The following is a 13,976-nucleotide window of genomic DNA, read 5'->3' on the forward strand; positions in this document are numbered from 1 at the left end:
AGAGACTTGCAACTACCTGAGGCCACTATATCTGAAGAGATGGATACCATGGACCACTTGTATTATGACATCAGCATTTTAAAGAGACTATCACCTCCAAAAACCCCTAAAGTTGTTAGTAAATGGATTGAAAGAAACCGATTTCAAATCTGTAATTTTTATCTTACGGCTTAACCTGCCCTGGTGTAAGATTTCAATTGTAGGAGTCTAAGTAGTCCTCTCTATACATCAGCATGCCCTGTTTGTAGGCTTACAGAGGGAGTATGCAAGCGAGTGGAATGATAAGACTTTGGAATCAACGTCTTTTAACCCATTTACTGATGGCTTTAGTTTAAATAGGGGTTTGGAGGTGACAGAGACCCTTTAACCCCTTAAGGACCAGGCCATTTTACACCTTAAGGACCAGAGCGTTTTTTGCAAATCTGACCACTGTCACTTTAAACATAACTCTGGGATGCTTTTAGTTATCATTCTGATTGTGCGACAAAATTGAAAAAAAAACGTCATTTTGTAACTTTTGGGGGCTTCCGTTTCTACGCAGTGCATATTTCGGTAAAAATTACACCTTATCATTATTCTGTAGGTCCATACGGTTAAAATGATACCCTACTTATATAGGTTTGATTTTGTCGTACTTCTGTAAAAAATCATAACTACATGCAGGAAAATTTATACGTTTAAAAATGTCATTTTCTGACCCCTATAACTTTTTTATTTTTCCACGTACAGGGCGGTATGAGGACTAATTTTTTGCGCCGTGATCTGAAGTTTTTATCGGTATGATTTTTGTTTTGATCGGACTTTTTGATCACTTTTTATTCATTTTTTAATGGTATAAAAAGTGACCAAAATACGCTTTTTTGGACTTTGGAATTTTTTTTGCGCATACGCCATTGACCGTGCGGTTTAATTAATGATATATTTTTATAGTTCGGACATTTACGCACGCGGCGATACCACATATGTTTATTTTTTTTTTACACTGTTTTATTTTTTTTATGGGAAAAGGGGGGTGATTCAAACTTTTATTAGGGAAGGGGTTAAATGACCTTTATTAACACTTTTTTTTTACATTTTTTTTGCAGTGTTATAGGTCCCATAGGGACCTATAACACTGCACACACTGATCTCTCATCCTGATCACAGGCGTGTATTAACACGCCTGTGATCAGTGTTATCGGCGCTTGACTGCTCCTGCCTGGATCTCAGGCACGGAGCAGTCATTCGTCGATCGGACACCGAGGAGGCAGGTAAGGGCCCTCGCGGTGTCCGGTCAGCTGTTCGGGACGCCGCGATTTCACCGCGGCGGTCCCGAACAGCCCGACTGAGCAGCCGGGTCACTTTCACTTTAGAAGCGGAGGTCAGCTTTGACCGCCGCTTCTAAAGGGTTAATACCGCACATCGCCGCGATGTGTGGTATTAGCCGCGGGTCCCGGCCGTTGATGAGCGCCGGGACCGACGCGATATGATGCGGGATCGCGGCGCGATCCCGCTTCATATCGCGGGAGCCTGCGCAGGACGTAAATATACGTCCTGCGTCGTTAAAGGGTTAAAGGGGTACTCCGGTGAAAACCTTTTTTCTTTTAAATCAACTGGTGCCAGAAAGTTAAACATATTTGTAAATTACTTCTATAAAAAAATCTTATAGAAAAGATAGAAGAAAAAAACAGGGATATGCGCCCCTAGTGAAGGATGTTTATAGGTGAGATGAAAACAGGTTAAGTTGTAACACTCACCTATTTTCGTTGTGCTGAGAGCACAACATCTATGATAGCCTTGGGTGATGTCTCAGGTCTGCAGCCACGGTCCTCTGGAGCAAAGGTGATGTCCCAGCAGTGTAAGTAACAAGAAAAAAGCAAAGTTGGGCCGTTGGTGGCGGTGGTCCTGATGTAAAGAAAGCTCTGTAGACCCTTCTCAGTGTCTAAACGTGGTTTTATTAGCACAGAAAGCAACGCGTTTCTGGTCTGAACTGGACCCTTCGTCTGGCAGTGTGGAGACCTGATTGACCCGGAATCGCCGCAGATCGCTGGACTGAATTGTCCAGCGATCTGTGTCCATCACCGACATGGGGGGGCATAATGACCCCCCTGGGCAATATGCCGCGATGCCTGCTGAACAATTTCATCAGGCATCTGGCACCGGCTCCCCTCCGGCTAGCGGCGGGGGGCCAGGAATGGACAGGACGTACTCCTACGGTCCTTAAGGACTCGGAAACGGGGGCGTAGGAGTACGTCCATTGTCCTTAAGGGGTTAAGTAAACTCTGCTCATAATTACATTATATCATATATTATATCATTATGAGGCAATCATACAGGTATACAACATGATATCATCTGGGTGAGTAACCCAATACGTTGTATGGTTAAATCCTGTTCCATTGGATCACCCATAGAAATAAACTTCTAGTTAAAACTTAATACTATAACTACAATATATATTACAACGATCTGTATTTATTGAAAGATATGCTCACCATTAAAAGAAATTCACCAAGATAATACCAGTTTTCTTATATTTCAGATGGGTTCAAATGACTCTTCATGAAGAGAGAAACTAAAACTATTCAATGGTCAGATAACAATGAGAGTTCAGCTAAAAGGAGATGTCTTCTTCACCTTACTTCTTGTGATTGCTCTGTGCACTTTACTTTACACTTTCTTGAAAACAACACAAAAAACAACTCCAGCTAAGTCAAAGAACTCAAAAGTCTTCCTGCAGACTGTAAAGCCAAAGACTTACTTAGAATCAGAGGATAGTATAAGCAAAGGCAAACTGCTCTCGGATGTGTACAACGCCCAGGAGACCAGTGAAGAGGTTAAACCCACCAGATCCTCTACGGTGACAGTTCCACCTTTTGACTTCCAACAGTATCTTAGGGACAAAGATTACCGCAACTTCACTCTGCTGATAAATCAGCCAAATAAATGTAACAAGCCATCGGGAGAGTCATTCCTTCTTATCGCTGTAAAATCCATTGTGGAAGATTTTGATCGACGTGAAAGTGTCCGCAAGACATGGGGAAAAGAAGGGTTAATCAATGGAGCAAGGGTACGGAGAGTCTTCCTTTTGGGGACTCCCAGGAATATAACATCTGTGTCTATGTGGGAATCCCTTATGCAACAGGAAAGTCATTACTACAAAGATATTTTACTATGGGATTTCCTTGACACTTTCTTCAATTTAACCTTGAAAGAGATCCATTTTCTTAGCTGGGCAGAAAAATATTGCAGCAATGTCAAATTTATATTTAAAGGTGATGCTGATGTGTTTGTCAATGTAGAAAATCTTATTCATTTCCTGCAGTCTCAGGACCCTTCTGGTGACTTGTTTGTTGGGGACATTATAAACAATGCGAAGCCAATAAGATCAAAGAAAAGCAAATACTACATACCAGAGACAATGTATGGGTTAGGAATGTACCCAGCATATGCTGGTGGAGGAGGATTCCTAATGTCAGGTGTTACAATGAAAAAATTGTCCAAGTCTTGCAATGAAGTAGAGCTTTTTCCTATAGATGATGTGTTTCTGGGCATGTGCTTGCAAAGAATTAATCTCACACCAGTGTTTCATGCTGGGTTTAAAACATTTGGTATTGCAAAACCTTCAGCTGCTCCCCATTTACAGACATTTGATCCCTGCTTCTATCGGGATTTAATGGTGGTGCATAGTCTAAAGGCAGCAGAGATATGGTTGATGTGGAATCTTCTCCATAGCCAACAACCGCCATGTTCTCAAAGACAGAGGATAAAAAAACTTTTCCATTGGAAAAGAAAGAAGGCAAAACTATTGAACAAAGCAGTAACCAGCTGAAGCAGTATTTTGGATTAAAATTAGGATCCTTATTAATTAGAAATATGTTTTGGTCCTTCATCTTGTCCTCACATAACAGCATATAGACAAAAGGGTCCCAGCCTATTGGGGTCCCGGCTACACACCGGTTAAGGGAACTTGACTAAAAATAAAGAATTTACTACAACAGGATCATGTAATCACACAATCACACATAGGTAGTACAATTCTCTGGCTAGGGCTACACTAGCTAAAAATATTACCATAATATTTCTGTTCATAGAAATGCAGCAGTAGCAACTGTGTAAAAAAAAAATACTGATTGCACCAAATTTTTTATGTGATTAGACACTTCTGTGCCTCACAAGGGGACAATGGGACATGTTATCTAAATTCTATAGGTCCATACGATTACAAACTATATAGAATTTATTTTACTAATTTAAAAAAACTTTTATAAGAAAAATAGTTTACTTAAAATTGTCCTCTTTTGACCCCCATAACACTTTTATTTTTCCATATACAGGGCTGCATGAGGGCTCATTTGTTGCGCTGTGATCTGCTGTTTTATCAATTTTGATTGGACTTCTTGATCGCTTTTTATAACTTTTTTATGGTATATTAAGTAACCAAAGATCAACAATTCTTGACTTTGGTATTTTTTGTTATGCTTATGTCATTCACTGTGCAGTTTCATTAACATTATATTTTAATAGTTCATACATTTCTGCACGCAGCAACATCATGTTTATTTTTGTTAACATTATTTTAAATCAAAAAATGGCAAAAGGGCGGTGATTAAATTTTTTTTTATCAGGGAAGGAACCTATTTTCATTTATTGACATTTTTTTTTTTTTACATTTTATTTACTATTTTAGTTACCATAGGGGGACTATTACCTGCAATGTTTCGATTGCATACACTAAACAATGCTGTGCCATAGCACAGTATCAGTGTTATTGATGCTCCATAAGTATTGGCTGCCGAGGCTTACTGCACTAATGGAGCACCAATCGGACAGGACTAATCAGGACCCTATGATTTTGTTGTGGTTGTCCCGTTCAGCTCCATGAGCTAACCGGCAATAATTTTTACTGCTTTTAGATGCCGCAATCCAAGTCATTTTTGTTAAGAGAAATTGCCTGAAATGACAGTGAGCATTTAACTATATTTGTTTCTGGAAAAGTAGGGGCAAACCGATATAATTGAAAAGTGGCTGAACAGAATTTTGGTATGTATATGCTGATAGCATGTGATGGACTGTGTAACTTACAAAATGTATTTAATATGACAGCATGGCGCAGATAGCAGATGTGCTTAAAATCTTCTAAAACTAGCATTACCACATTGTATATTGAATAAATATATTGGTAAATGTTTAGGGCACTCACAGTAACACACACAAAAATCATTGGCAAGAGCAGGATTTGTGACCAAGGGTCTCCCTTTATTGACCAGTGGGTGCACATGCTGTTCAGGGCTACAGATCAGGTTCCAGAGTATTTATAAAAAATGATATATATAATAATAAAACAAAGAAAAAAGCATGATCACAAACACCCTCATATTTAGTTATAATTAAACATTTCCTGAACTGAACCTGTACAGAAAAAAACTGCACAAAATAAAATCTTAGGCTGTGAACCCCACAATAATTTCTAAATGTCTATTAAATCCATAAAGTAATTCTGTTTCTTGGCCCAAGCGATGCTTCCCGTCCCCCATGTACATTTGTCGTTATCTTACATGGACAGGTGATGTCACCAAGACCTACCAGACTTAATACTTGGAGGGATGAGCAATGTAAACAAAAGTAGACATGAGCAGCAGGTATGCTACTAGAGGAGGTTGCCCCAGGACTGGAACACAAACGGAGGTTAATGTGCAGCATATTTTATGCTACCTTAAAATGGAGAATAAAGCCTGTTATAAAAAAAAGTTTATTTTTATTTTTTAGAGTACATTAAAAATAGTGTATAGCTATTAACTTTTAATCCTCGTCCACATTGATGAGTATGGTGTCTGGGAACCACACAATGCCTCTCTGACAAGTTTAAATATTAAGAGTTTGAAAAATGCATTTGTATTCCTCTGTCAGAACAGAGGAATGCAGATAGGTAGGGTATTTTAGGAGGCCAAATGCCTATTTGGCATTGACAATACTAAACACTTGATTGTAGGCTGTGGGTCCACAATATGACAGCAGTCAAGGTATGCGCAGCTCCCCTATGTAGCAAATGTAGGAAACAATGTGCAGGCTTCTCCCTGCGGTCTGCGAACTCTTGTAAGAGGTCATACGGGGGCAGAAACGCCTCTCAAGGTACATAATGCATGTATCATTTGTATTTGTACATATGTGTGACTGTGACATCTCTCACCAAAATTCTGTATACATCACGGATCATGGGGACAACTAAACTGGAGATCAGAGTTTAAGTAAGCTGTTGTAACATTCTCTTCATGTACACCAAAGAGGTGATTTTCAGTAACACTTCTAGTAGTTCCCTTCCGCACCCCCTTCTGCATGTCAGAGAAATGAGTGTGTTAACAATATAAAGTGGAGAAGATAGGTGGCTGCTAGGCATCCGCTTATTTTAGGGAAAACAATTCAGTTTGTCTGGAAGGTTTCAACCAGATCTGCTATGCTCTTTTCATAGACCTTGGGCTAAAGTCTGTCAGGATGGTGATCACTGCTCACCATTATCGAACATCTATAGGATGCATTATGCATCAATCTGCATCTATAGGCCTAGTTATTCAGGCAAACAATAAAGAAGCCTTTCAGGTATACCAGCATAAATAAAAATAGCTGGGGTTTAGTACAGGATTGATACACTGTGGGGGAGATTTATCAAAACCTGTCCAGAGGAAAAGTTGCTGAGTTGCCCATAGCAACCAATCAGATCGCTTCTTTCATTTTGTTATGCACAGTGTATATGCATAGTGACACTTAAAATGGAAAAAAAAAAAACAGATTGAAAATGTGCGATGCTAATATGGTGATTATATGCAGCAAATCTAATGGATTACCAAAGAGATCCATTAGGATCAATTACAAAAGGGCATAACAGATACAGATTAATGCAAACAGAGCCTAATATAGAAAGTTGTTTACAGAGGTTTTTAAATTTGGTGGGATCTGCATGTGATCTAAATGTCATACAGACATAACATTGTCAGGATATTCCAACAAATATCTCAAGTTTACAGTCATCTTAAAGAGGTTTTGTAACTGATGGCACATCGATAAGGTTAGATCATCAATGTATGAATAGTGTGAACCAAATTTCAGAGCCCATTAGCAGGACAAGGAAGCAGCGGCGCTCATTGGACCACTGTGGCCTCTTCACTCTACTTATCAACAGGGCTCCCAGGGGTCTAAACCCCATCAATCTTACATTGATCACTAAACCTAAGTATAAGACATCAGCTGCAAATCCCTTCAAAGACATTCTGGTAACTACTCATCCAAATACTAAGAATGTTGATATTTGGTGAATGCTTGGGAGTTCTGAGAGTGACAGTAACATTCAGTTGTAGTCATAACATCTTCTGTTTGTATTTAAGAAAACATTTAAAACATATAAATTAAGATAACTTTACATTTTTTTTTTTACCTTAAAAGTGTAAAGATTATTCAGATTTTAAAGGGTCACAAAGCTTTTGGCAGCCAATGGTACAAGTGACATAACCTCAATGAACACCTAATCCAGGGATATGGGATGCCTGAATGAAGGAAGACTAGATCACATAGGACAATGCTGCATCATCACTCTATCCAGCGGCCTGGTCCTGGGGGTTCTCTCCTCTTTTTAATTCTGGCTCTTATGCTGAAAATTTATTTAATCTACACACAAGTTAGTCTTACAAAAAGATCATATATACAAAAATCTGTACACTATTTTTTGTGGAAAACACACAAAATTTTGTCCATATATCACAAGATCTTACAGCAAAAGTTTACAAATGGGATACATAACTATACATTACCTCTCCCCTGTCTACCCCGATTACTCGTAGGGAAATTTTAGGGCTAAGTTCTTTGTTGAAGGCTGATTTTCCCATTACAGAATTTACAATACATTTGGAAAGTTTTCAGACCCTTTCACATTATGCTATGTTAAAGGTCTTGTGCTCAATACTCTATACTGACAAAGCGAAACAGTACACATTACAACAGCATTTTACATTATTTTTTGCAAATTAATAAAAAATAAAAAGGAAAAACATAAATATTGCATGGAAATAAGTATTCAGACTTTTTTATGACACTTGAAATTTAGCTTTGGTTCCCTCCATTTATTTTGAATATCTCGGAGATGTTTCTGCCCCTTCATTGGAGTCACATGTGGTAAATTCACCATATTGGATATGATTTGTAAAGACCCAACCCTGACTATATAAGGTTGCACAACTGGCAATTTATATCAGAGCATAAACCAAGCCATGAGGGGAATGAGAGGGACTGCTTATAGAGCTTAGACACAGGATTTTAATGAGACACAGATCTGGAGAAGGGTACAAAAGATGTCCCCTAAATCTCTGTAGCCTCCATCATGCTTAAATTGAACACATTTAGAAAAAACAGAACTAGAGCTGGCTGCCCCACCACACTAAGTAATTTGGGGAGAAGGGCCGTGCTAGGAGAGGTGACCAAGAACCTACTGGTCACTCTGGCTGGGAAACTGTGCAGATGGGGGATAACTTCCAACGTCAACCATCACTGCAGCACACCACCAATCTGGGCTTTTTGGCAGAATGGCAAGAAAGAAGCCTCTCCTCAGTAAAATACACATAAAAGTCCACCTAGAGTTTGCAAAAAAATCATCTAAAAGAACTGACAGACTGTGAGAAACAATATTATCTGGTCTGATGAAACCAAAATTGAACTTTCTAGTCTAATATATAAGCATCATGTCAGGAGGAAACCAGGCACTGCTCATCACCTGCCCAATACCATATCTGCAGTAAAGCGTGGTGGTAGCGGCAGCATTATGCTGTCTGGGTGTTTTTCAGTTGCTGGGACAAGGTGACTGGTCAGGGTTGAGGAAAAGAAGATATTCTTAATGAAACCTGAAAAAGTGCTCTGGACCTCAGATTGGGCCATTCACCTTTCAACAAGACAATTACCTTAATAAGCAAACAGCCAGGAAAACACAGGAGTGGCTTAAAGAGAACTCTGTCAATGTCCTTGAGTAGCCCAGCCTGAGCCCTGACTTGAAACCAAACGAACATCTGTGGAGCCTGAAAATGGCTGGACTTGAAAATGGCTTCCACCAAAAGTTCCCATTCAACCTGACAGAGTTTAAGAGGAACTGCAGAAAAGAATGGCAGAAAAATCCAGGTGTTCAAAGCTTGTGGAATTATACCCAATAAGACTACAGGCTGTAATCGCTGAGTAAAGGGTTTGAATACTTGCGTAATATCCATGCAAAAAGTTTAGTTGTTCCCTTTTAATACATTTACAAACATTTCTAATATAATATTTTCCCATTCTCATTGAGGGTGAATTGATGGGGAAACTTGAACTCTGTTTATTCTAGCACAAGGCAGCAACATAACAAAATGTGAACAAAGTTAAAGGGTCTGAAGACTTTCAGAATGCACTGTAAACGCCCCAATATCTTACACTCTGGGGCTAAGCGACCTTTAACATGCTAGGAGTAAATGGAAAACATGTGATACTTAATAAATTATAGAGGACACAGGCAAGAAAGGCTTAATACGAAAAAAAATAATAATCTTCAAAGACCATATAAAGCCTTCATCACCTGGTTACCATGTTATTTGTGCATCTTGGCTGTCTTAATCTATTGCTGCGTTATATAAACCTGGATCAATACATAACAGGTAATAAAATGTCATTGCAAATTCTCAGGCAAAACATCTGACACATGCTGAACATAAGTCTTTGGCTATTGTCTAGAAGAAAGGATAAAATATCACAATAATGCATTCTGGGATGTTTGGCCTCAGTATGAAACACTGTACCAATGTATCTAAGACATTATCCACACATTTTATTACAACCAATTCTGGAGCAGGAGCAGCCAAATGTCCTAATGTAGCTGTTTCCATTAAAGAATAAGAATAATGACGCTTCCTAAATATAAAAGTTACATCACATCAATTAACAGAGTAGAGTAATCATAAGACAAACGTATGCAGAAAGAAAAATATAAAAATACAACAACAAAATGGACGTAAAAGCTAAATCAAGAGCAGAGATGAACTGGATTTTGTAAAAAGAAAATCAGTTTGTCAAGTAATTATACGTGAGGGGAGGAGAGGGTTAATTCCCACTGTATAAATAATCACTTTGCTCTATGTCAGAACATCCATAAAGATCCCTCAGGTGCTGTTCAGTGAACAGACTGACTGATCAAGTAAAGTGTATGTAGTGCAAATGGTAACAAAAAAATTATAACAAAAAGAAAATAGGCGATGAGCACATTGTGTAGAGTGCTTCCCCTAACCAATGAGGCAAGCCACACACTGCTCAAAAGATGTATACAAACCTAAAAAACACAATTTTAAAGTGCACCCAATACCTTAAAACAGAAGAGGAAGCCATTCTGTGGGAAAACATACTGTGGAAGGACATACATGGTGCAACCCACGGAATCACCCCCCCAACATACTTAGGCAATGGAGCCACTTTAAAGTGCAGAGTACATAGGTACCAATGTCCAATATAATATGCCAATTTCTTGAAATTTCAGCAATGCTGTATGGTAGCAAATGTAAATAGAGGCTCCTGGCTTCAAGGGTTTTCCCATCTAATAAAGAGATGGGATTTTGCTAGGTTTTCCCTGCATGGTGGTGGTGCTCCCAATCATGTGACTGTGCAGGGAACTGTAGACGGGCCCACTCACTTGAATGGTGGTGTACTCCAGCCCTCTGCACATTTGGGAACAAAAGGTAAAGGATTACCTAAATACCCTTTATTTTCAGAAAGTAAGAACACGTCCACCTTTGTTCATTACTTTCCACTGTCAACATCTAAATATAACCTATTTAACATGTTGTATAAGGTTACAAATACATTCCATTTCTTGTACAAATCCTGAATTACAGCTGGTATTATAGTGCTGCATTCACAATTTAATTGGTTATCACAAATAAATGGTCGACAACAACAGCTTGAAGTGAACTCTTATGATGAAGGTATACTGTTTGGTGAAAGGACTACACTTCCTAGCAAGCTCTGTAAAGGCATTGATCCAGCAAGGAATGAGCTCTGATGCTGTGAATGTAACTCTGGTCTATAATACAGGCTTAAAATCAGAATCAATACAAAATAAGCAATGTAGTATATGTGCAATGGTACTCAGATTTCTTTGTGTGAACTGTACAAGCGTGTTCAATGGCAAACATACACTTTAAATTAATGTGATTTTTAATTAGAATATTTCAAAATGGAAGTACCTTATATTAATTTCGTCCTAATATTACCTACAAGACGTACAGTATTGGACACCCCTGTATGTGCATTAGGAATTTTTTAATTGCTTTAGATTTTAGCTGAAACCCTGTTATTTTCCATACAGCTACAAAAATGTTTTTAAAAATGAATATTTCCCTTTTAGACTTATGTATCAATTATTTAGGAGCAGAATACAATGATCCGAAAAACAAATCTTGACAACATCAGTGCCAACAACCTCTGCTGTATGGGAAAAAAGCATATATTGTTTATGTACACAGAGACAGGTTCTGATGGTAGGTTGTGTGCATTTGAATTTTAAAGTCACATGATGTGATACCTGAATATGTGGCTGTATATATACGGTATATATATATATATCTATGCATATATACAAACACACCAATTACATGTCAGACTGTCCTTAACCACAGAGATATTAATGTGTTTACATACCCATGGATATTAATATATACAGATGTGACTATCACATGAATTCAATAACACTAACACAAAGGCTTCTTACGCCCTGTTCCCACATGTGGCTTGAGCTTGTTTGTGCTTTTACACGCAGCAGAGGCCCTAACATTCTGCAGAAGAGGTTACAGGGACACAGAGGGCACACTGGCTGCAAGAAGGATGCCTGGCAGGAACTGGAAACGAGGCGACGACTGCAGACACCCACATTCCATGCATCTTTCTGCTGCAAGGCCAACAGCGTATACTTCCATTTAGTGTGGGTAACTGTCAGCAAGTGAAGGCACGCTGGGCTGTACAACCTCACCCGCTGTTCTGGTGCTTACTGGCTCAGCTCTGATGATTTCTGATGTACAGTGGATCTTGGGGCTCCATAAAGGGTAACTGATGCTATATGATTGTTTTGCATGACCTAAAAAAAAAAAAAACACAAAGAGAGTAGTACCACCAAAACACTGAAAAAAAGTGCATGTTAAATATACAAGTTTTTTTTTTTTTGGGGGTGTAAGCCTAACTTAACCCCTTAAGGACCAGGCCATTTTACACCTTAGGACCAGAGCGTTTTTTGCACATCTGACCACTGTCACTTTAAACATTAATAACTCTGGAATGCTTTTAGTTATCAATCTGATTCCGAGATTGTTTTTTCGTGACATATTCTATTTTAACATAGTGGTAAAATTTTGTGGTAACTTGCATCCTTTCTTGGTGAAAAATCCCAAAATTTGATGAAAAATTTGAAAATTTTGCATTTTTCTAACTTTGAAGCTCTCTGCTTGTAAGGAAAATGGATATTCAAAATATTTTTTTATTTTATTCACATTTCCAATATGTCTACTTTATGTTTGCATCATAAAATTGACGTGTTTTTACTTTTGGAAGACACCAGAGGGCTTTAAAGTTCAGCAGCAATTTTCCAATTTTTCACCAAATTTTGAACCTTGCTTTTTTTCAGAGACCAGTTCAGGTTTGAAGTGGATTTGAAGGGTCTTCCCATTAGAAATACCCCACAAATGACCCCATTATAAAAACTACACCCCCCAAAGTATTCAAAATGACTATCAGTAAGTGTTTTAACCCTTTAGGTGTTTCACAGGAATAGCAGCAAACTGAAGGAGAAAATTCACAATCTTTATTTTTTACACTCGCATGTTCTTGTAAACCCAATTTTTGAATTTTTACAAGGGGTAAAAGGAGAAAATGTATACTTATATTTGTAGCCCAATTTCTCTCGAGTAAGCACATACCTCATATGTCTATGTAAAGTGTTCGGCGGGCGCAGTAGAGGGCTCAGAAGCGAAGGAGCGACAAGGGGATTTTGGAGAGTACGTTTTTCAGAAATGGTTTTTGGGGGGCATGTTGCATTTAGGAAGCCCCTATGGTGCCAGAACAGCAAAAATAACCCACATGGCATACCATTTTGGAAACTAGACCCCTTGGGGAACGTAACAAGGAATAAAGTGAGCCTTAATACCCCACAGGTGTTTCACAACTTTTGCATATGTAAAAAAAATATTTTTTTTTTCACTAAAATGTGTTTCCCCCCAAATTTCACATTTTTTCAAGGGTTAATAGCAGAAAATACCCCCCAAAATAAGTAACCCCATCTCTTCTGAGTATGGAGGTACCCCATAAGTTGGCATGAAGTGCATTACGGGCGAACTACAATGCTCCGAAGAGAAGGAGTGATATTTGACTTTTTGAGAGAAAATTTTGCTCGGGGGGCATGTCGCATTTAGGAAGCCCCTATGGTGCCAGAACAGCAAAAAAAAACACATGGCATACCATTTTGGAAACTAGACCCCTTGAGGAACGTAACAAGGAATAAAGTGAGCCTTAATACCCCACACGGGTTTCACGACTTTTGCATATGTAAAAAAATATATATTTTTTTTTCACTAAAATGTGTGTTTCCCCCCAAATTTCACATTTTTGCAAGGGTTAATAGCAGAAAATACCCCCCAAAATTTGTAACCCCATCTCTTCTGAGTATGGAGGTACCCCATAAGTGGACCTGAAGTGCACTACGTGCGAACTACAATGCTCAGAAGAGGAGGCGCACCATTGAGCTTTTGGAAAGAGAATTCGTTTGGAATGGTAGTCAGGGGCCATGTGCATTTACAAAGCCCCCCGTGGTGCCAGAACAGTGGACCCCCCCACATGTGACCCCATTTTGGAAACTTCACCCCTCACAGAATTTAATAAGTGGTGCAGTGAGCATTTACACCCCACTGGCGTTTGACAGATCTTTGGGACAGTGGGCTGTGCAAATGGAAAATTAC

The 13,976-nt window shown here is 38.8% G+C and overlaps 2 protein-coding genes across 4 annotated transcripts in view; one reads left to right on the forward strand and one right to left on the reverse strand.

Annotated features, from left to right (window-relative positions):
* B3GNT9 (UDP-GlcNAc:betaGal beta-1,3-N-acetylglucosaminyltransferase 9) overlaps positions 1-5,013 on the forward strand; it is a 33,674-nt gene extending 28,661 nt beyond the window's left edge. Inside the window, exon 3 of the mRNA XM_056526257.1 lies at positions 2,522-5,013. Within this exon, the coding sequence (XP_056382232.1) occupies positions 2,582-3,811 (1,230 nt within the window). The 5' untranslated portion in view covers positions 2,522-2,581 and the 3' untranslated portion in view covers positions 3,812-5,013. The remainder of the gene's footprint in view (positions 1-2,521) is intronic.
* Positions 5,014-5,208: 195 nt separating this feature from the next.
* Positions 5,209-13,976, reverse strand: part of PHAF1 (phagosome assembly factor 1) — a 74,031-nt gene continuing 65,263 nt past the window's right edge. For all 3 annotated transcript variants that reach the window (XM_056526254.1, XM_056526255.1, XM_056526256.1), the window contains one exon: positions 5,209-12,106. In XM_056526254.1, coding sequence (XP_056382229.1) covers positions 12,017-12,106 — 90 coding nt within the window. In that variant the 3' untranslated portion in view covers positions 5,209-12,016. The remainder of the gene's footprint in view (positions 12,107-13,976) is intronic.

Source organism: Hyla sarda, chromosome 6 (genome assembly GCF_029499605.1).
Source record: "Hyla sarda isolate aHylSar1 chromosome 6, aHylSar1.hap1, whole genome shotgun sequence".
Classification (NCBI taxonomy): domain Eukaryota; kingdom Metazoa; phylum Chordata; class Amphibia; order Anura; family Hylidae; genus Hyla; species Hyla sarda.